This window comes from Schistocerca cancellata, chromosome 6 (assembly GCF_023864275.1).
Source record: "Schistocerca cancellata isolate TAMUIC-IGC-003103 chromosome 6, iqSchCanc2.1, whole genome shotgun sequence".
NCBI classification, from domain to species: Eukaryota; Metazoa; Arthropoda; class Insecta; order Orthoptera; family Acrididae; genus Schistocerca; species Schistocerca cancellata.
The window spans coordinates 26856702-26878053 of record NC_064631.1 but is presented as its reverse complement, the minus strand read 5'-3'; the positions used below and the strand labels follow the sequence as shown (position 1 = coordinate 26878053).

General features: G+C 42.9%; 1 protein-coding gene and 1 non-coding gene across 5 annotated transcripts in view; both read left to right on the top strand.

Annotated features, from left to right (window-relative positions):
- Positions 1-21352, top strand: part of LOC126190895 (protein rolling stone-like) — a 149757-nt gene that overhangs the window by 124909 nt on the left and 3496 nt on the right. For all 4 annotated transcript variants that reach the window (XM_049931513.1, XM_049931510.1, XM_049931512.1 and 1 more), the window contains 2 exons: positions 139-382; positions 477-596. In XM_049931513.1, the coding sequence (XP_049787470.1) occupies positions 139-382; positions 477-596 (364 nt within the window). The remainder of the gene's footprint in view (positions 1-138; positions 383-476; positions 597-21352) is intronic.
- Trnat-ugu (transfer RNA threonine (anticodon UGU)) lies at positions 2467-2540 on the top strand. The gene has a single exon. It is a non-coding gene; the product is annotated as a tRNA-Thr (tRNA).

The following is a 21352-nucleotide window of genomic DNA, read 5'->3' as shown; positions in this document are numbered from 1 at the left end:
AATTTAGCATCCACATATTTATGTTGTTATTAGCACCACAGAATAAGAGTTCCACTGCAAATTATATCCTCTTTACCTACTACGTTAAGTAAATCACGTACCCATATTTGTATAAATGAGTACACTCTAATTTTACAGTGGCAACTGCGAGATGGCATTTCACTTCCATATTTATTATATCGAGCAGTGGTTGCCATATTCTTCCTGGCCGTGTTTATTGTCTCACTGCTAGGAACTAGCACGATGCAGAAAAAATCAGTACTTGGCTGGAAATGGCTAATATACCTCACAAACTGGGGAATTACAATGTGCACTATTCAAGCCATCTTTGGTCTGGTTATTGTATACATTGCAAAGTTAAAGGAGAAGCATCAGATATCAGGTAAATCAATATAAGTGATAGTTATTACTAATGATAACAGTAAATCATTTGACAAAAAGAATTATAAAAAACTTACTTCTATTTTCATCCTCAGCAGAGGCAGGCACTGACACCATGCCACTGCACTACAAAATTTATTGGGCTATTCACACAATAGCTACAACAGCTGCTGTATGTATCACTATTTCTTATTGGTCTGTAGTGTACAAACCTGGTGAGTATTTGATATGTACAGCAATTTTATTTACTTTCATAAATATCTTATTTTCAGATTTTTAAAATTTCTTTACCAGTCTTTTGTGAATAATGTAATGATTCATTGCATGTCAAATGAACTTTGTCTAACAAAGAACATAGAACCTGAGAAAAACACTGCTTAAAAACAAAACAAGAATCATAGGTCTGCTTATTCCAAATCAGCTATGTACTCACACTTTCTACATTTTCTGACAAATACACAAACCGTGGAGCCACTTTTGAGGCATTCACTGAATACTTCTCTGATTTTTTAATCAATATTAGTTGCCTACTGTCCAAGAGCATCATTCATGTATTAAATAACCTAACAGATTCCCAGACAGTCTGCAATCTGCATTCATTTAACTCCCATTTATTACTATTTACACCTCTCACTCGGTACATCAGCGTACACCACCTACATGTTTAATTATGTTTATCCATCCATAGACAATAAATACTGTGTGATGTTGCCTTATGTACATGTAAATTTTATGTGAATTCATTATGAGGAAAATGAAAAATAAAAAATAAATATAAAAAATACTACACACCAGGTAATTCAAAGGGATCTATACACAGTAATACAAATTTAACAATATAGTGAAGATGTTAAGTCATGTCACACACACACACACACACACACACACACACACACACAAATAACAAAAACTGTCTCTGGCTATGATTTCATGTTTCAGGGGATGGAAAAATTGCAGATTTAAAAAAAAAATGTTTTATTGGTGCCCTTGTGTAGTACTTCTTTTTGCTTACTGGGAATGGAATGCTGTGCTACTTCAGGTACTGCAGCTATAAAAGTTGTCTGAAAATCTTCAGCACTGGTCATAATACGTGATATACATTTGTATATATGTAGTGAGGGTACCAGGTAGAGATGTTTAAGATAATTCTTAGACCAAAGCAAATGGAACTGATGAAATCTTCATGATTTGTCAGCTGAATTGCGGTAACAAGATGACACAAGGGATACAGCTGATACCCAATATTTCATCAATGAGATTTAGCAACAAAGCCTGCATTTGCATAGATGCTGAATAGAGTTTTTGTTCAAGTTTTATTACTTGGGCATTGAAATTTATTTTTCATCTACATGAATCCCCAGAAATATTGTAGAATTTACTCTGTCTAAGGCTTTGTCACCCAGTACCAGATATACATTTACACTTTGACTTATTTTCCCAAACAGCAGGTGATTTCTTTATTTACATTTCATGTCAACCTGCTTGCATTAAACCCAAGAGTCAATAAATTGAAGACTTCATCAGTAATTATAGTTCAATCAACAAAGGAAAGTAAGGGAAAAATTTGTGTACTCACAAACTTTTGTACAGTGGACAACATACTAAAAGCAAAGATGGTATCTGTTCTTTCGGACACGTCTGAAAGAACAGATACCATTGGTGACCGTGCAGCTCTCAAGAATGAAATGATAATTAAATCAAGACCCTAAGCTGCCAACAGGCATTGATATACATCAACGGGGACATTTGAAAATGTGTGCCCCGACCGGGACTTGAACCCGGCATCTCCTGCTTACATGGCAGATGCTCTATCCCTCTGAGTCACCAAGGGCACAGAGGATAGTGCAACTACAGGGATTTATCCCTTGCATGCTCCCCATGAGACCTACATTCCCAACTTAATGTCCACACACTACATTTGTTGTGCCCCTGCCCATTACACTCATTACACCCGCATCCGAACAGAAGGTCAATGGCCAGTTAGCCTTAACTATATGAAGATGGTATCTGTTCTTTTGGACATGTCCAAAAGAATCTCACGGAGAGCGTGCAAGGGATAAATCCCTGCAGTCGCACTATCCTTGTGCCTTGGTGGCTCAGATGGACAGAGCATCTGCCATGTAAGCAGGAGGTCCCAGGTTCGAGTCCCAGTCAGGGCATACATTTTCAACTGTCCCTGTTGATGTGTATCAATACCTGTCAGCAGCTTAGGGTCTTGATTTAATTATCATTTCATTCTAGAGAGTTGCACAGTCACCGATGGTATCTGTTCTTTCGGACAGACACCATCTTCATATAGTTAAGGCTAAACCACAATTGACCTGCTTCTGTTCAGATGCACATGCATTGACCGAACTCTTACGGGACTCGTTAAGATTGTCTGCCATGTGTAATGAGTGTAATGGGCAGGGGCACTATGAATGTAGTATGTGGACATTAAGTTGGGAATGTGGGTCTCACGGGGAGTGTGCAAAGAATAAATCCCTGCAGTTGCACTATCCTCTATGCCCTCGGTGGCTCAGATGGATAGTGTGTCTGCCATATAAGCAGGAGATCCCGGGTTCGAGTCCCGGTCAGGTCACACATTATCAAATGTCCCCATTGATGTATATCAGTGCCTGTCAGCAGCTTAGAGTCTTGATTTAATTATCATTTCAACATAATAAAAATCCTGACCAGTGGTGTGTGAATTTAGTGTAAAATGCTCCTAATTACAAAATTGAACTACACTAAATTTCCTACAAAAAAGGCCTTGTTAATTTTTTTCAGGACTAATAGGGATGGAAAAATTGCAGGTTTTTAAAAATAGTGTTTTAATGGTATAAAATTGATGTTTATTGTTAAATGAAATGGGTTAAGAACAAATATTATGTTTTTGTATCACATCTATGTGCAATAGAACAGTATTAAGGGATAAACTGTACTCGGCAGGTGTAACAGGATACAAAGGTGAAGGTGCTGATGTTGATGTCGTTCTCTCTGACGTCTCTCTCGACTCCTCTTCTGAGGCGATGGAGGTTGATGTCAGACTGGGATGATCATCTCGCCCCAAAACTGAGCCTACACCTGTTGAGGGCTCTCCTCCCCAACAGAAAGTGCATTATACAGTGGAACATGAATGGATTCCGGGCACATGTGGAGGAAGTGAACCTCCTAGCACGGCAACGTCCCCTGTGCTTGTGTTTACAGGAAATGCATTTCAAACCATCTGATGCTCCCGTACTAAGGGCCAAAGGCGGATCCCTGTGTTTGTCAATAATGACCACCACTCCTATGCTCTCCCGCTGAATACTGACCTGCAAGCAGTTGCAGTTGAAATTCATTCACGTCGGAGGCTTACCATTTGCTCCCTTTATTTACCACCTCTGGATGCAGTGAACTTAGAGGCTCTCACAGATCTTATCGCACAACTTCCCTGCCCATTTCTCCTCCTGGGAGACTTCAATGCCCATCATGTCCTGTGGGGCTCCACTTCTCTTTGCGCTCAAGATCGAGTTTTGGAGAGCCTCCTAACATCTCAAGTGTTGTGCATCCTAAACACAGGTACTCAGACTCATTTCTCTACTGCTACTGGGTCATTCTCAGCCATTGACCTACCTTTCTGCTCTCCAACCCTCACCGACTCTGTTCACTGGGAGGTCATTGACGACATTCATTCCAGCAATCACTTCCCCATCCGAATTCATCTCCTGGATGGTGTATTGCTGGAGCAGAGGCCGCCATCGTGGATGATTGGCAGAGCTAACTGGCCACTGTTTACTTGGTTGGCTGGAATGGGTGGATCACATCACACTTGTGATCCATTATGCTGCTGACCTGTCCATACCACAGTCTTCTGGCACTCTTAAGCGGCACCTTGTGCCTTGTTGGACAGAAGAGTGCCGTTCAGCCATCCGGGACAGGCGTGGGGCTCTTCGACGATTTAAATGCTGCCCAACAGCGGTCAATCTTACCGCCTTTTGAATCGCGAGAGCCAAGGCATGCCGTGTCATTAAAGAGAGCGATAAAAGGTCATGGCAGGAGTTCCTGGACTCCATCAACCGTTCGACTTGTTCCACAAAAGTATGGGAAGCCATCCAGAGGATTTCCGATAAACACAGCCATTTACCAATAGCTGCAGTCCTGAACCAGGGATGCTTCCAAACAACACCCAGAGCCATTGCTAAGACGCTGGCAGAGCATTTTGCACAAAGTACTGCCACTGCAACCCAGGATCCAGCGTTTCGTCACTACCGTGCGACTGTCGAAAGAGCAAACTTCGACTTTCGGTCGAACAGTTTTGGGGCCTACAACTCCCCTTCCTCCATGTGGGAACTTGAATTGCCACTTACTGAGACTTCTGACACTGCACCAGGTTACGACCACATCCGGTACTCCATGCTGCGACATCTGCCAGCGGCGTCAAAGGAAATCCTCCTCGAATATTTTAATCTCATATGGCAAACAGGAGTGTTCCCCACCTCGTGGAGGGAGGCAATCCTCATCCCTCTCCTCAAACCAGGAAAGGACTGCACATGTCCCAGCAGTTATCGTAGTATCGCCTTGACAAGCTGTGTCGGAAAGACCCTGGAACGGATGGTTAACCATCGTCTGGTCTGGCTCCTTAGCTGCTTTCAGTGTGGATTCCAAAAATTTCGGTCCACGGTTGACAACCTGACCCTCCTAGAGGCGGCTATTCAGCAGGCTTTCCTCCGTCAGCATCACTCTATCGGTAGCTTCTTTCATATCAGTAAGGCATATGATACTACTTGGAGACACTGTATTCTTGCACAACTGCATCAATGGGGCTTTCGTGGCCGCCTCCCCATTTTCATTCGGTCTTTCCTGTCTCAGCGGTTTTTTCGGACCTGCGTTGGTAACACACTGTCTGATCGCTTTGAGCAGGAGAATGGTGTCCCCCAGGGCAGTGTTTTCAGTGTTACCCTCTTTGCCATAGCCATCAACAGTATAACGTCTACAGTGAGGAGTCCAATACAGTGCTCCTTATTTGTCAACGACTTTGCTGTTTTCTATTCCTCCTCCAGTGTTGCAACCATGAGCCATCAGTTGCAGCTAACAGTGTGGCGGTTAGAGGAGTGGGCTGCAAAGATGGTTTTAGGTTTTCTGCCGATAAGTGTGTTTGTTTTCATTTTAATCGTTCTCGTCATCTTTTTACTTTGCCTGCCTTTCATACGGGGGATACTGTCCTACATTTTAGAGACTCAATGCGGTTTCTGGGCCTAATTTTTGACTCCAGGTTGTCATGGCTGCCACACCTACGTGACTTGAAAGCCAGAACCATGAAGGCGCTGAACATCCTCAAGTGCCTCAGCCACAGGTCTTGGGGAGTGGACATGGTGCATCTCCTTCAGTTTTATCGAGCTTTTGTGTGTTCACGGCTGGACTATGGGTGCACAGTATATGGGTCAGCAAGGCTGTCTTATTTGCAGATCCTTGACGCTGTTCACCATGCTGGGATTCGACTGGCCACAGGTGCTTATTGGACCAGTCCCGTACCCAGCCTCTGTGCTGAGGCTGGCGAACCGCCACTTACCATCCGGTGGCAACTCCTGCTGGTGCGCCAGGCTTGTAAGTTTCTTGCAGCTCCCAGCTCGCCTTCTCACCATCTTGTTGCCTGTCCACCTCTGGACCGCCTTTTTGCCGCCGTTCCCGGGCTACGTTGCCGTTTGGGATCCGTGTGCAATGTGTGCTAGAGTCCCTCGGTGTGGAGTCTGCACAACCCCAAATCCAAGGTTTTAACCGCCTGCCACCCTGGTTACTGAAGAGGCCCGGAGTGATTTTAGATTTATTGCAGTACAAGAGAGATTGCACTCCTGCCACCATTTTTAATGCAGCATTTTCTGCCATTTTATCTGAGCACCACGACTATGTAGCTGTTTTTACAGATGGGTTGAAACAAGGGGATTCCTTTGGTTGCTCTGTTGTTTTTCCAGATCGTGTCCTCAAGGTCCGACTGCCTCAGACTTTTACTGTCTTTGATGCAGAATTGTCTGCGATCTTGCGGGCACTGGAGCAGATGAGACATTCTTCCTCTCCTAAATTTCTTTTCTGTTCCGATTCACTCAGTGCCCTTCACTCATTGCAGCGTTTGTATCCAGCAGACAAAATAGTCCAGACCATCCAGGATGCCCTTCTCCGACTACAGTGACTGGGGAAGGTTGTAGCTTTCTGCTGGGTTCCGTGGCATGTCGGCATTGTTGGGAATGAAAGAGCAGATCTTGCAGCGAAGGAGGCGTGTCTCGATACACAACTATCTCAGTGTGCTATCCCCCTGCACGCACTCACCTGGCTGTTGAGCTCACGAGTCATGCATCAGTGGGAGGATGAGTGGCTGGAAGTGACTGACAATAAGCTCCGTATAGTCAAGCCCACAACGCATGTGTGGTGTACTTCTTTTCAGCCCCATCGATGGGACAAGGTTCTCCTCACTCGGCTTCGAATAGGCCACAGCTCTATGACGCATGGCTTCCTGCTCCGGCAAGAGGACCCTCCAATGTGTGGTGCTTGCGGTGTCCAGATCACTGGGCGCCACGTTTTATTGGATTGAGTTTTATTTTCTGACCAGTGGACCTGCCATCTCTTTTAGGCAATACTCGGACGAATGTGGTTAAAGTTTTAAAGTTCTGTGCCATGTCCAATGTTTTTACAAAGATTTTAGACACTCTCTCTCTCTCTCTCTCTCTCTCTCTTCCTAATGATACATACTGCTTGCGGTTGCACAAGTATGACTGAATGCCATAGTTGCTTAATTTTTGTATCAGCGTTTCGTGGTCAATGGTGTCAAATACCTTTGAAAGATCCAGAAACATTGCAGAGACAACCTTTTTCTCATCTAAGGACTGTAAAATGTGTTCTGTTAGACTGGCAATTGCTGATTCTGTAGATTTATCCTTTCTGAAACCATGTTGTGAGTGTATGAGAATGTTATGTTTGTCCAAATAGTTAACTAATCTGGTATACATAAGCATTTCTAGGATTTTTGAGAAATCTGATATCAGTGAAACTGGTCTGTAGTTGATGAGAAATGAAGCAAGACAAAGCTTTTAAAGAGTATAAAATGGTGCACCATATACATTTTTGGCACCTTTGGAATGTTGATGATGGTTTCAGTCCCAGTTAGGTGCTTGAAGACTTTTTCTATCAACAATTTATATTGTGAATAATGTATAAAATTTTTTAGCTAGTATAAGGCAATGTCTCAGTTTGTTGTAGAATCTTAAAATATGTTCTGAGCTCATAATGAGGTATCTTCAACAGAGTGACCTCCTCAATGCCAACCACCATGGATTCCGAAAACATTGATCATGTGAAACCCAACTCACTCTTTTTTTTGTGATGTACTGAAGGCTTTAGATCAATGCGGTCAGGGGGATGCAGTATTTGTTGATTTCTGAAAAACATTTGGCTCATGTCAAAAGTACAATTGAATGAAATTTGTGACTAGGTCAAGGACTTTTTAGTAGAGAGGATGCAGCATGCTATCTTGGATGGAGAGTCATCATCAGATGTAGAAGTAATTTCAGGTGTGCCCCAGGGAAGTGTGTTTGGACCCTTGCTGTTCATGTTGTATATCAGTGACCTTGCAGACAATATTAATAGTAACCTCACACTTTTTGCAGATGACACAGTTATCTACGATGAAGTGCTGTCTGAAAGAAGCTGCATAAATACACAGTCAGATATTGATAAGATTTCAAAGTGGTACAAAGACTGGCGACTTGCTGTAAATATCATACAAATACCTGGGTGTAACATTCAATAGGGATATGAAAGGGAATGATCCCATATGCCCAGTTGTGCATAAAGCATGCAGTAGACCTCAGTTATTGGTTGAATACTGGGAGAGTGCAGTCAGGGAATTACTTACAAATCACTCATATGACTGGTTCTAGAATATTGCTCAAGTGTGGGACCTGCACCAAATAGAACTAACAGGGGGCATTGAACAGGTTTGTTTGATCCATGGCAGAGTGCTACAGAAATACTGAAGAAACTAAACTGGAAGACTCTTGTAAATAGACAAACTATCATGAGAAAGTCTATCAAAAAAGTTTAAAGAACTGACTTTAAATTATGACTCTAGAAATAAACTACAACCTCCTATGTATTGCTCACATAGGGACTGTGAGGACAAGATTAGAATAATTACAACATGCACAGAGGCATTCAAACAATAATTCTTCCTGCACATCATGTGTGACTGGAATGGGAAGACATCCTAATAAATGGTACAGTGGGTTGCAGAGTATAGATGTAGATCTAGAAGTACATGGATTGCCCAGCAAGTAATGCACCACATTTTGTTTCTTCAACCATTCTTTATTGAACATAATGGGAATTACACACACGAAAGAATGGTGTTTTATCTACTCACCCTATTTTTCCACACAATCTCCATTCCATTCTATGGCCTTCCTCCAGTTCAAAACAAGAGCATGTATGCCCTGTCAGTACCAATCCTTGTCCTGGTGGCAGAGTCAGTGCTTCACTGTGTGAATCACCTCCTCATCACCGACAAAATGTCTTCCATGAATGGCAGCCTTTAACAGCCCAAAAAGTGGAAGTCCAAGGGGGCTAAGTCAGGGCTGTAGGGTAGATGGGATAACCCTGTCCAACCCTGTTTTTTGATGTGTTCAGTAGTCCTCAGACTTGTGTGGGGCTGAACGTTATCGTGTTGCAGCAAAACATCTCCTGGGTTGCTGTGGCACCAAAGGCACTGGCAGCACATCTATGTTACTGCCTCATGGCATCACATCAATAAGAATCAAACCTTCACAGTCCCAGAACATGGTGATCTTGACCTTACCAGTTGAAGCAGTTGCTCTGAATTTTTTCTTCTGTGAGGCATGGGAGTGACACCATTCCATAGACTTTCATTTTGTTTTGGGCTCAAAATGATGAACCCAGGTTTCATCACCTGTCACAATATGAGACAAGAAGGCCTTGCCCTCTGCTTCAAAACGTTGCAACGAATCAATACAAATGTTTTTTCTGTGCAATTTGTGATCCACCATTAGATACCATTGGACCCATCTTGCACACCCTTTTGAATATTCAAGGGTGCAGATAATTGCTTCCACACTTTGTTTGCTGATTGACAGATGCAGCGCCAACACCGAGTCATTATGCATCTGTCCTCATGAATTAGAACATCAGCTGCTGCCATGGATGGTCTTCCTGACCGCTGCAAATTGTAGAGCTCCTCTGAACTGCCTTTTGATGACCTCACCCTGTGCGCCCAGTGACTAACTGTACTTCTGTTGACAGCAGATGCTCCATAGACTTTGCACAAGTGTTTGTAAACATTCCCCACAGTTTCTTTCTCTGCAGTGAGAAATTCAATGACGGCATGTTGCCTGTAACATACATCACCTAAAGACACCATTCTGAAACCGACCTGTTGCTATGCTATCTGTCGAAAGTGATGGAAACTTGGCACGCTCACTCAGAAGACTTCAAATAATACATATGAAACGTTTTGCATCCATAGCATTGTTTTAGGCTGAGAAAAAAAAGTGGTGCATCACTATCTGGGAAACCCTCATAGATGTAGAACTTCCTTACAACATGACTAAGAATCAATTTCCCCTGTTTTATTTATTTAATCATATGGCTAGGGCCCCCACCGTTGGGTAGACCATTCACCGGGTGCCAGTCTTTCAATTTGATGCCACTTTGGCGACCTGCAGTCAGTGAGGATGATAGGATGATAATGACGATGATAGCACAACACCCAGTCCCTGGGTGGAGAAAATTACCCAACCCAGTCGGGAATCGAACCCAGGTCCAGAGGACTGACAATCCGTCACAGTGACCATTCAACTATTGGGGGTGGACAATTTCCCCTGTATCATTGTAGAATAATGTGCAGAGATTTACATAGTATCTGCTGATATGCTTTTCTTGTGTTAATGTTATCAGTAATTTGTATCTGAATTCAGTGCAGTGTTAACACACTTTGTGGAAAGTAAACACCCCCCATGATTGTCTTCGTGCTGCATCACTAGTGATTCATAAGGTGAACTGCAGAAGTGTAAGTATAACTTTGTGAAATACCGTAAGTTGGTTTTTGTAAGATAGTGAGGAATTATTTTGCAGACCTATTAAAGAAGGAAGTGTATGACCACAATCCAGCGACCTAACTTTCCTCTTGCTTCTAGCCTCCACCCCTGCCTATCCAGCCTCTTACATGCCCAGAAAACACTTTATCCCTTAATATGGCTCTACTACACTTAGATGTGATGCTTACAAGTAGTATTTGTTCTTAACCTACTTCTTTTAACAATAAACATCAACTTTGTACCGTTAAAACACAATTTTTAAAAATCTGCAAACTGTTAGTCCTAGAAAAAAATGAAGTAGGCTTTTTTGTAGGATATTTAATGTAGAATATTTTTGTACTGGGAAACATTTTTACTTGGTCCTGCTGTTTTCAAAATATCCACGAAAATGCTTTATATGAAACAGATGAAAGAACAAAATATTTGGAATAATATAATAGATGAAGTAACATCATTGCCCGCTAAATAATACCAAAAGCTACCTCCAAAATAAGATCTATAGAAACCATAATTAGCCACCAATGTCACATTTATTGACACTTTATGACAGTAAAAGGTACTGAAAATGACATGTTTTTGAGAGATCTTTAATGCAATTTATGTTAAGAACTGAATGCTTAATGTTTTTTGTGTTTTCAGTTCTGAACTTGAGATGATTAATGTTTTTCATGTATGTTCAATCGATGGCATTTATGTATTCATACTATGAAACAGTAATATTCCACAACATCACAGTTCCTGTGCTGTGATTAGTTGACACAAGCTAATGATGCTGATTTACATATCTGATTACCAAACACACCTTACTTGTTGGTTTTCATATTTATACTTGAGTAGTCTGAAAATATGTAGTTTAAGTTTTACACCATATTAAGGAGCACTCAAAATGCATCCTTTTAAGTTTTCTTCGTTGTGCTAAAGTATCATTGGTGGCTAAACATTCTACCATACATTACTCTGTTGAATTTATGTGTATACTCTTTTCTGGATCTGCATTGTTTTTGTTTTTGTTTGATTTGATCATGTCTGAGCATGCCACTTACAGCCTAAGCTTATTTTCTCAATTTCTGCCTAATAAAATGCAATTATACCATTCAGTATTCACAGTATACTACAACTGTTTGCAAGAACTCAGGCACAAAACCCACAAAAACAAATTTGCTAGTTTATGCTGCAGAATTTGTCAGCAAGCAAGGCACATGCTTTGCATGCTTGTTTCGTCTAATCATTCTTGAAACTCTCAGCACATGCTGCCAGTTATGTTATCATATTCACATGCATTCTAGCAAGACATTTACAATTTTGTTATGCCTCTCATGCAATGGATGGAATTATTGATTAACAGTGCATCAAAGCATAAAACAGATACACAGAAACAGTGATTCAATAACCGAGGTTCAGGCACTGTTGATTCCCATTTCCTAAAGTGGCAGAATGTGAAAATCACATGGAATTTGGTAGGACACCCTTCAGCTGAATGAACAGAGCCATTGGGTGTCGTATGAGAGTTGTTATCCACAGAAACCACACCCCCAAACCTCTGCTGCATGGAGCTAAGCAGCATGTCATGATGCAGCCTTAAGACAAACTACTACCGGTTTGAAAACAATAACTTGACATCAACAGATCCAAAGATTTGACTATCAGTATTTAAACCTGTGAAGGAAACATTTGAAATGTCTGCTGATAATTTAAATTCTGTAATCCATTATTATGACATATTTTAATATATCTTTAGGGGTGGCTATGTCTCAGAGCTTTTAACTGTGAGCCACACCTGATCTTGAGTATTTGATTAATTTTCTTTGAAACACTAGATTTAAGACAAATCCATTGATATCTTGTACATTGTACTACAGCCATCAATGGGCTGCAAAAATAAATAAACACACTACCATAGAGGACCCATCAAGCACACAAATATCTTCAACAGCAAGTAGTTCAGCACTTGGAATGGTGAACTCAAGTCTCCTTACTTTTCATGCAACCCAAGCTGATACTCAGCATGAAGGCTGATGTGAACAACAGTAAATGGGTAATGGTCACATCAATGAGCCAGCACACTGAGTGTCAACTTGCTTTGTGCAAACAGTCCATGTATTGCATAGATCCAATTACGGATAATTTTGTGAGATATATTTCTTTTCACAGTCTTTGCTTTGGATACCTTGCCAAACATGGCATCTTTGCAGGAAAAGTGATAATCACTTCCTATAGATCATATAGACACCAAAATTAAATGCACTAGTCAGTGCAGTTTGTGGTGCACTACTGTTTGGCTTAGTCACACTTTATGCCAACATTGCTTGTGCTCCAAAAGACTAAGATTTTTAATCTTAAACATTGCACTAAGGTGTCTCTTGAACTGGCTTTTTATGTTTTTTATGACATATTATGAGCACATCACTTTGGATTTTTTTATTTAAATTTTGCATACAATCTTTTGAGTGATTAATATTTCTATTATAACGTCAAGTTGAACACATATATTTCAGAATGACACAACACATATAAGTCACTGAGCAAGTTGACAAAGCAAGACATGTGAACAAGGTAACATTCGAATGAACACTGAGTCCAAGTCTAGCAGCCACTGGCTGGCTGGCCGCTTAGGTGGTGCGGCTGCTGCATGGCTGGCAGACAGCGCCACATGTAGAGGACGCGCATGATTGCGCGGTGGCACTTTGAATGATCGGCGAGTCACAACACTTTTCCCCTCTTTGAAATTTTTTCACTGGTCTTGATGGAGGTGGCCTGTAGATTGCTAATGTCCATAGGCATTGTTTGACTGGCCGTAAAGTCTCGAGGAGGAGGCTTCCCGTACGGGCGGAAGTGTCCCCGATGACAATGGGTCGAGATAACAGGAGACGTAGGGGTCGAATCTGCTAGGGCCCCACGCACCAATCTGCCCATTGTGGCAAGTCCAGTTGATATAACAGGAGACATGGGCGATGTGTCGGCGTCCGTAGGAGGAAGAGGTGAGTAGATCGGCTCCAACAGATGATGGTCATCCGGTTCCTGCATGGGCACGTCTCCTGGTGGCGTCCGTTCTTGTACTGGCACTGGGATAATGGTGAGAGGACTGCGTGGTGAGTAATGAGAGGTGCCAAGATCCCGAGCGTCAGGTAGAGCTGGAGGTGGTGTAGCAGCATTCGGAACAGGCGTTGCTGGCACACGAGGCTGAAGCTGGTCTGAATGACGCACTGCAACACCTGTGTCTGTCTGGATTTCATACAGGCGTTGGCCACGGTGTCTTAAGATGTGGCCTGGACTCCATTTTGGCCGCCTGCCATATCCCCATACCCAGACAAGGTCGTTGGCAGTGAACAGGCCAAGTGAAGGCACCCGCGGCCATGAGGTGGAAGGCCGCAGAAGATGAAGTAGTGTGTGTGGCTGTTGGCCATGTAAGAGTTCAGCCGGGCTGTGGTCGCCTATGGGGATGAAATGGTAAGAAGCCAGAAACGGGAGAAGCGCATCATCAGCAGCAGAAGAAGTCAGGAGTTTCCACATCTGAGCCTTAAATGTACGGACCAGTCGTTCAGCCTCACCGTTTGATTGTGGATGGAATGGAGGGGCCGTGACATGCATAACGCTGTGACGAGCACAAAAATCCGCAAATTCGGGAGAGGCAAATTGTGGGCCATTATCAGTAACAAGAGTAGAGGGAATGCCTTCCAAAGAAAAAATGCAGTGCGACAGCTCTTGTGGTTGCCGCGGTAGTAGGCGACGTGCAATGGACAATGAAAGGAAAGTTAGAGTAGGCGTCAATTACGAGGAGCCAATACGTACCTAAAAAAGGTCCCGCGAAGTCAGCATGAATGCGCTCCCAGGGCGTCTCAGGCAGAGGCCACGGTGACAAAGATGACTTCGGGGAGGGGGCCTGTGACGCACAAGCGCCCCAGGCAGTGACCATGTGTGCTATTTCAGAGTCGATGCCAGGCCAGTACACATGACGGCGTGCCAGATATTTTGTGCGAGACGCACCCCAGTGCCCTTGGTGAAGGAGGCGGAAGACCAAAGCATGCAAAAATGCAGGTACCACATCACGCGGTGAAGCATTGTCGGTGGAAAGGAGGATAACACCATCCCTAGCCGTGAGGCAGTAGCGCAAAGCATAGTAGTTCCGCAACGGATCAGAAGTCTTAGTGGATGGATGATCTGGCCAACCCTTCTGAATACAGCGTAAAACCCGGGAGAGGGTAGGGTCAGAACCCGTAGCAGCCGCCAGCTGGTCCCCGGTGATGGGGAACCCGTCCACAACCCGCTGCTCGGCAACACCCAGATGGAAACATAAAAGTTCGTCCTTATCAAATGCCAGATCAGGACCCATGGGAAGGTGAGACAGTGCATCAGCATTTGAATGTTGAGCCATCGGCCGGAAATGAATCTCATAATTGAAACGAGACAAGTAAAGAGCCCAACGCTGGAGGCGGTGTGCAGCCTTGTCGGGAAGTGACAGTGATGGATGGAACAAGGAAACAAGTGGTTTGTGATCTGTAACAAGATGAAATTTGGATCCATAGAGAAAAACACCAAACTTTTGAAGAGCATAAATAATGGCCTAAGCTTCTTTTTCAATTTGAGAATACTTTTGTTGGGCATCCGTGAGTGTTTTGGAGGCATAAGCAATCGGTTGTTCAGAGCCGTCAGAAAAACTGTGCGCAAGGACTGCACCGACCCCGTATTGAGAGGCGTCTGTGGCAAGAACAAGGTGTTGGCTAGAGTGATAAGTAGCCAGGCACGCGGCCTGTTTCAGCATAGTCTTCAATTTCTGGAAAGCCGCATCGCATGACGTGGACCAGTGAAAAGGCACATTTTTGTGCAACAGGCGATGCAATGGCTGAGCCACCGACGCAGCAGACGGTAAAAACTTGTGACAGCATACTATTTTCCCCAAGAAGGCCTGCAGTTCCTTAACAGATGTAGGGCGAGGAAGGGCATTGATCACAGTGACAGTTTACTGAAGTGGACGAATACCATCCCGAGAGAGTTGAAACCCCAAGTACGTGCTAGATGCCTGAAAAAAATTGTGATTTCTGAAGACTACACTTAAGACCGCCAGTCTGTAAGACATGAAAAAGTGTGCGGAGGTTCTCGAGATGTTCTTCAGTGGTGGAGCCAGTGACAACAATGTCTTCCGTGTAATTTATACACCCAGGAACAGGGAGCAATAACTGTTCCAAGAATTGCTGAAAGAGAGCAGGGGCGCTGGCAACCCCAAATGGCAATCGTTGGTATTGATAGAGACCGAAAGGCGTGTTAAGGACCAGAAACTGCTGGGAAGCAGCATCGAGAGGAAGTTGATAAGCTTCAGGCAGGTCAATTTTAGAAAAATACTGGCCTCCAGCAAGTTTAGTGAACAATTCTTCAGGTCGGGGCATAGGGTAAGTGTCGATGAGGCATTGTGTATTTAAAGTGGCTTTAAAATTGCTACAGAGACGAATATCACCATTGGGCTTAGCAACGACAACGACAGGAGAGGACCACTCACTGGAAGTGACAGGAAGCAAGACTCCTGAAGTAGAGAGACGATGCACCTCCCGTTTTACCCGATCACGAAGGGCCACAGGAATGGGCCGAGCCCAAAAAAACTTTGGCCGAGAAGTGGGTTTGAGCATGATATGAGCTTCAAAGTCGTTTGCACGGCCTAACCCAGGAGAAAAAAGGGACGAAAAGGTCGTCGACAAGGAATCCAATTGAGCATAAGGAATAGCATCAGAGACGATATTGACAGTCATCTATGGAGAACCCAAAAACGCGAAAGGCATCGAAACCAAAAAGATTTCCTGTGTTGCTCTGGTCGACCACAAATATGGGAACAGTGCAAACGACGGATTTGTAAGATACCTCAGCATTAAATTGTCCCAAGAGAGAAATCTTCTGTTTATTGTATGTCCGTAATTGCCGAGTGACAGGTGATAGGAGTGGAGAACCCAACTGAAGATACGTCTGAGAATTAATTATAGTGGCCGCAGAACCGGTATCCACCTGCATGCGAACATCCCGACCAAGGATTTGGACAGTGAGGAATAACTTCCCTGAAAGGGAAGAAGTGCAATTGACAGACAACACAGAAGCAGAATCAGCGTCACGGTCATGAACATCATGTATGGCTGTATGCGGTCGGATTTGCAAACGGCAGACATGACCCTTCTTTTTGCAATTGTGACACACGGCCCAACATTAGGGACAGTCCTCCTGTGAATGTTTTGTAAAACACCTCGGACATGAAGGAAGTTGCCGTGGGTTTTGCTGCAGTTTCTTAGAGAGTTGTTTACGGGTAGGCCGAGGCTCGCGTGGGAGTGCACTGCGGCCACGTCGGCCGTCAGGGACGCATCGCACGCGTCGTCAACAGCGCACAGTGGTTGTATTTCCCCGACGTCACCCCACGCCTCTATTTGAGCCCCAGTGGCGCGAGAAATTTCAGAATATTGCGCGATGGATAGGACTTCATCTAGAGTCGGATTTGCCAACTGAAGGGCACGTTGCCGAACATTTTTCGGGCGCCGACCAGATAATAGCATCCCATACCATGGAATCGGCATAGGATTCTTTGTGAACGTCAGTAACAAATTGACACTTTCGACTGAGGCAGAGAAGTTCAGCAGCCCAAGCGCGATAGGATTGATGCAGTTGTTTTTGACAACGATAAAAGGCAACACGCGAGGCTACCACATGCGTTTGCTTTTGAAAATATATGGACAGAAGTGAGCACATTTCAGCAAAGGACAAATACACAGGATCTTTCAAAGGAGCCAATTGCGACAACAACCGATACATTTGAGGGGAAATCCATGAAAGGAACAGAGACTTACATGTTTGTTCATCCGCGACATGAAATGCCAAGAAGTGCTGTTGAAGACGTTTTTCGTAATCAGACCAGTCTTCTGCTGTCTCATCGTAAGGAGGAAAAGGAGGTATAGACAACGACGAGAAACGCCCGCATTTGATGCCGCGACGAAATCGCGAATGGCCGATGTTAGAAGCGTTTGCTGTTCAATGAGACCTTGCAATAGTTGCTCGACAGTAGCCATGGAAACCTGTGGGTCAATGATGAAAAGGAAAAATCAACTACCTCGTCGCCAATTGTTATAACGTCAAGTTTAACACATATATTTCAGAACGACACAACAGATATAAGTCACTGAGCAAGTTGACAAAGCAAGACATGTGAACAAGCGGCTGCTGCATGGCTGGCAGACAGCGCCGCATGTAGAGGAGGCGTGTAATTGCGCGGTGACACTTTGAATGATCGGCGAGTCACAACAATTTCTATGTTTCTTTTCTGGTTTAATCCTTTGTGTCCCTACAATATGAAAAACTTACCTTTAAAATTTTTCATGTAATAGTGTTTCCATATTGTAAGCAGCAAATATAAGAAGAAATTCACAAAAAGTAAACAATCAATTACTTTAAGGAGGTAGTTTCCCTTTGGAATATCATTTTAATATTTTTTACAAAATTTCCCTTTCTATGACAGAGTAAGCAATGAATACAAGAAAAAAAAAAAAAACCACCCTTTTAGAGGTTTCCAATTCACTCAGAATTATTTATTATTGCAACAGTGCTCATGGAGTACATGAAATGAATACATTTACCGATCAGTAGGGCTCTGAGCACTATGGGACTTAACATCTATGGTCATCAGTCCCCTAGAACTTAGAACTACTTAAACCTAACTAACCTAAGGACATCACACAACACCCAGTCATCACGGATCAGTAGGGCAAGCAGTTCTGAAGTATCAGGTATTGACCAATGCTGGAACACCCTTATTAGGCTACACCGCTGTAGCCTCCATGGGTGACAATGCAGCCCATGATTCTGTCATCCACTCATGCGGATGGCGAATACTACCCTGGTTTATATGCTATACCACACTTGCTCAACTTGTTCACATAGTTCTGTAGGAGTTGTTGCTTGATGAAGCTCAAGAGTCATTTCTTTTCATCATATCTCTTGTTGTGGTCATCTGTCCAGAGACAAATTTGATGCAGCTCTCCATGCTACTCTATCCTATGCAAGCTCCTTCATCTCCCAGTACCTACTGCAATCTACATCCTTCTGAATCTGCTTAGTGTATTCATCTCTTGGCCTCCTTCTATGATTTTTACCCTCCATGCTGCCCTCCAATACTAAATTGGTGATCCCTTGATGCCTCAGAACATGTCCTACCAACCGATCCCTTCTTCTAGTCAACTTGTGCCACAAACTCCTCTTCTCCCCAATCCTATTCAGTACCTCCTCATTAGTTACGTGATCTGTTCATCTAATCTTCAACATTCTTCTGTAGTACCACATTTTGAAAGCTTCTATTCTCTTCTTGTCCAAACTATTTATTGTCCGTGTTTCACTTCCAAACATGGCTACACTCCATACAGATACTGTTAGGAACGACTTCCTTACACTTAAATCTATACTTGATGTTAACAAATTTCTCTTCTTCAGAAACGATTTCCTTGCCAATGCCAGTCTACATTTTATATCTTCTCTACTTCGACCATCATCAGTTATTTTGCCCCCCCCCCCCCCCAAAAAATAGCAAAACTCCTTTACTACTTTAAGTGTCTCATTTCCTAATCTAATTCCCTCAGCATCACCCAACTTAATTCGACTACATGCCATTATCCTCATTTTGCTTTTTTTGATGTTCATCTTATATCCTCCTTTCAAGACACTGTCCATTCTGTTCAACTGCTCTTCCAAGTCCTTTGCTGTCTCTGACAGAATTACAATGTCGTCGGCAAGCCTCAAAGTTTTTATTTCTTCTCTATGGATTTTAATTCCTACTCCGAATTTTTCTTTTGTTTCCTTTACTGATTGCTCAATATACAGATTGAATAACATTGGGATAGGCTCTCTTCCCAACCACTGCTTCCCTTTCTTGCCCCTCAACTCTTATAACTGCCATCTGGTTTCTGTACAAATTGTCAATAGCCTTTCGCTCCTTGTATTTTACCCCTGCCACTTTCAGAATTTGTAAGAGAGTATTCCAGTCAACATTGTAGAAAACTTTCTCTAAATTTACAAATGCTAGAAACTTAATATATCTTCTAAGATAAGTCATAGGGTCAGTATTGCCTCATGTGTTCCAAAATTTCTACGGAATCCAAACTGATCTTCCCCGAGGTCGGCTTCTACCAGTTTTTCCATTCGTCTGTACAGAATTCGTGTTAGTATTTTGCAGCTGTAACTTATTAAACTGATAGTTTGGTAATATCCACATCTGTCAACACCTGCTTGCTTTGATATTGGAATTATTATATTCTTTGTGAAGTCTGAGGGTATTTCGCCGGTCTCATACATTTTGCTCACCAGATTGTAGAGTTTTGTCACGGCTGGCTCTCCCAAGGCTATCAGTAGTTCTAATGGAATGTTGTCTACTCCCAGGGACTAATTTCAACTTAGGTCTTTCAGTGTGATGTCAAACTCTTTGCACTGTATCATATCTCCCATTTCATCTTCATCTCCATCCTCTTCCATTTCCATAATATTGTCCTCAAGTACATTGCCCTTGTATACTCTCTCTATATACTCCTTCCACCTTTCTGCTTTCCCTTCTTTGGTTAGAACTGGGTTTCCATCTGAGCTCTTGATATTCATACAAGAGATTCTGTTTTCTCCGAAGGTCTCTTTAATTTTTTTGTAGGCAGTATCTGTCTTACTCCTAGTGCCGTATGCCTCTACATCCTTACATCTGTCCTCTAGCTGTCCCTGCTTAGCCATTTTGCACTTCCTGTCAATCTCATTTTTAAGACATTTGTATTCCTTTTAGCCTGCTTCATTTACTGCATTTTTATATTTTCTCCTTTCATCAATTAAATTCAATATGTATTCTGTTACCCAAGAATTTCTTCTAGTCCTCATCTTTTTACCTACTTGATCCTCTGCTGCCTTCACTATTTCATCTCTCAAAGCTACCCATTGTTCTTCTACTGTATTTCTTTCCCCCATTCTTGTCAATTGTTATCTAATGCTGTTCCTGAAACTCTCTACAACTTCTGGTTTAGTCAGTTTATCCAGGTTCCATCTCCTTAAATTCCCACCTTTTTGCAGTTTCTTCAGTTTTAATCTACAGTTCATAACCAGTACATTGTGGTCAGAGTCCATTTCTGCCCCTGGAAATGTCTTGCAGTTTAAAACCTGGTTCCTAAATCTCTGCTTTACCATTGTGTAATCTATCTGAAACCTTCCAGTACCTCCAGGCCTCTTCCATGTACGGTATACAGCCTTCTTTCATGAGTCTTGAACCAAGTGCAAAATTCTACCAGGCAGCTTCCTCTTTCATTCCTTACCCCCATTCCATATTTCCTTCTCTTCCTTTTCCTGCTATCGAATTACAGTCACCCATGACTATTAAATTTTTGTCTCCCTTCAGTATCTTAATAATTTCTTTTATCTCATTATAGATTTCATCAATCTCTTCGTCATCTGCAGAGCTAGTTGGCATATAAACTTGTACTACTGTGGTAAGCATGGGCTTTGTGTCTATCTTGGCCACAATATGCATTCCCTACGCTGTTTGTAGTGGATTACCCACACGCCATCATATCCCACACATGCTCAATTGGAGAAAAGTTTGGAGATCATGCTGGCCAAGGAAGTTGCTGCACATTATGGAGAGTGTATTGACTTTCATGGGTAGTGTGTGGGTCAGCATTATCCCATTGGAATAACACATCACCTGCCTGTTGCAAGAATGACAAAAGAACGGGTCTAACAACATTCTGCATGTACCGAGTGCTGGTTAGTTCCCTCCCCCCAGAAACACCAAAGGCGAAAAATAGTTGTAGCTTATTGCATCCCAGATCATAAGACCTGGGGTGGGGCCAGCATGTCATGGACAAATGCTCTCTGTGAGACACCCTCATCGTGTCTATGGTATACATGCAAATGACCAACATTTGTGT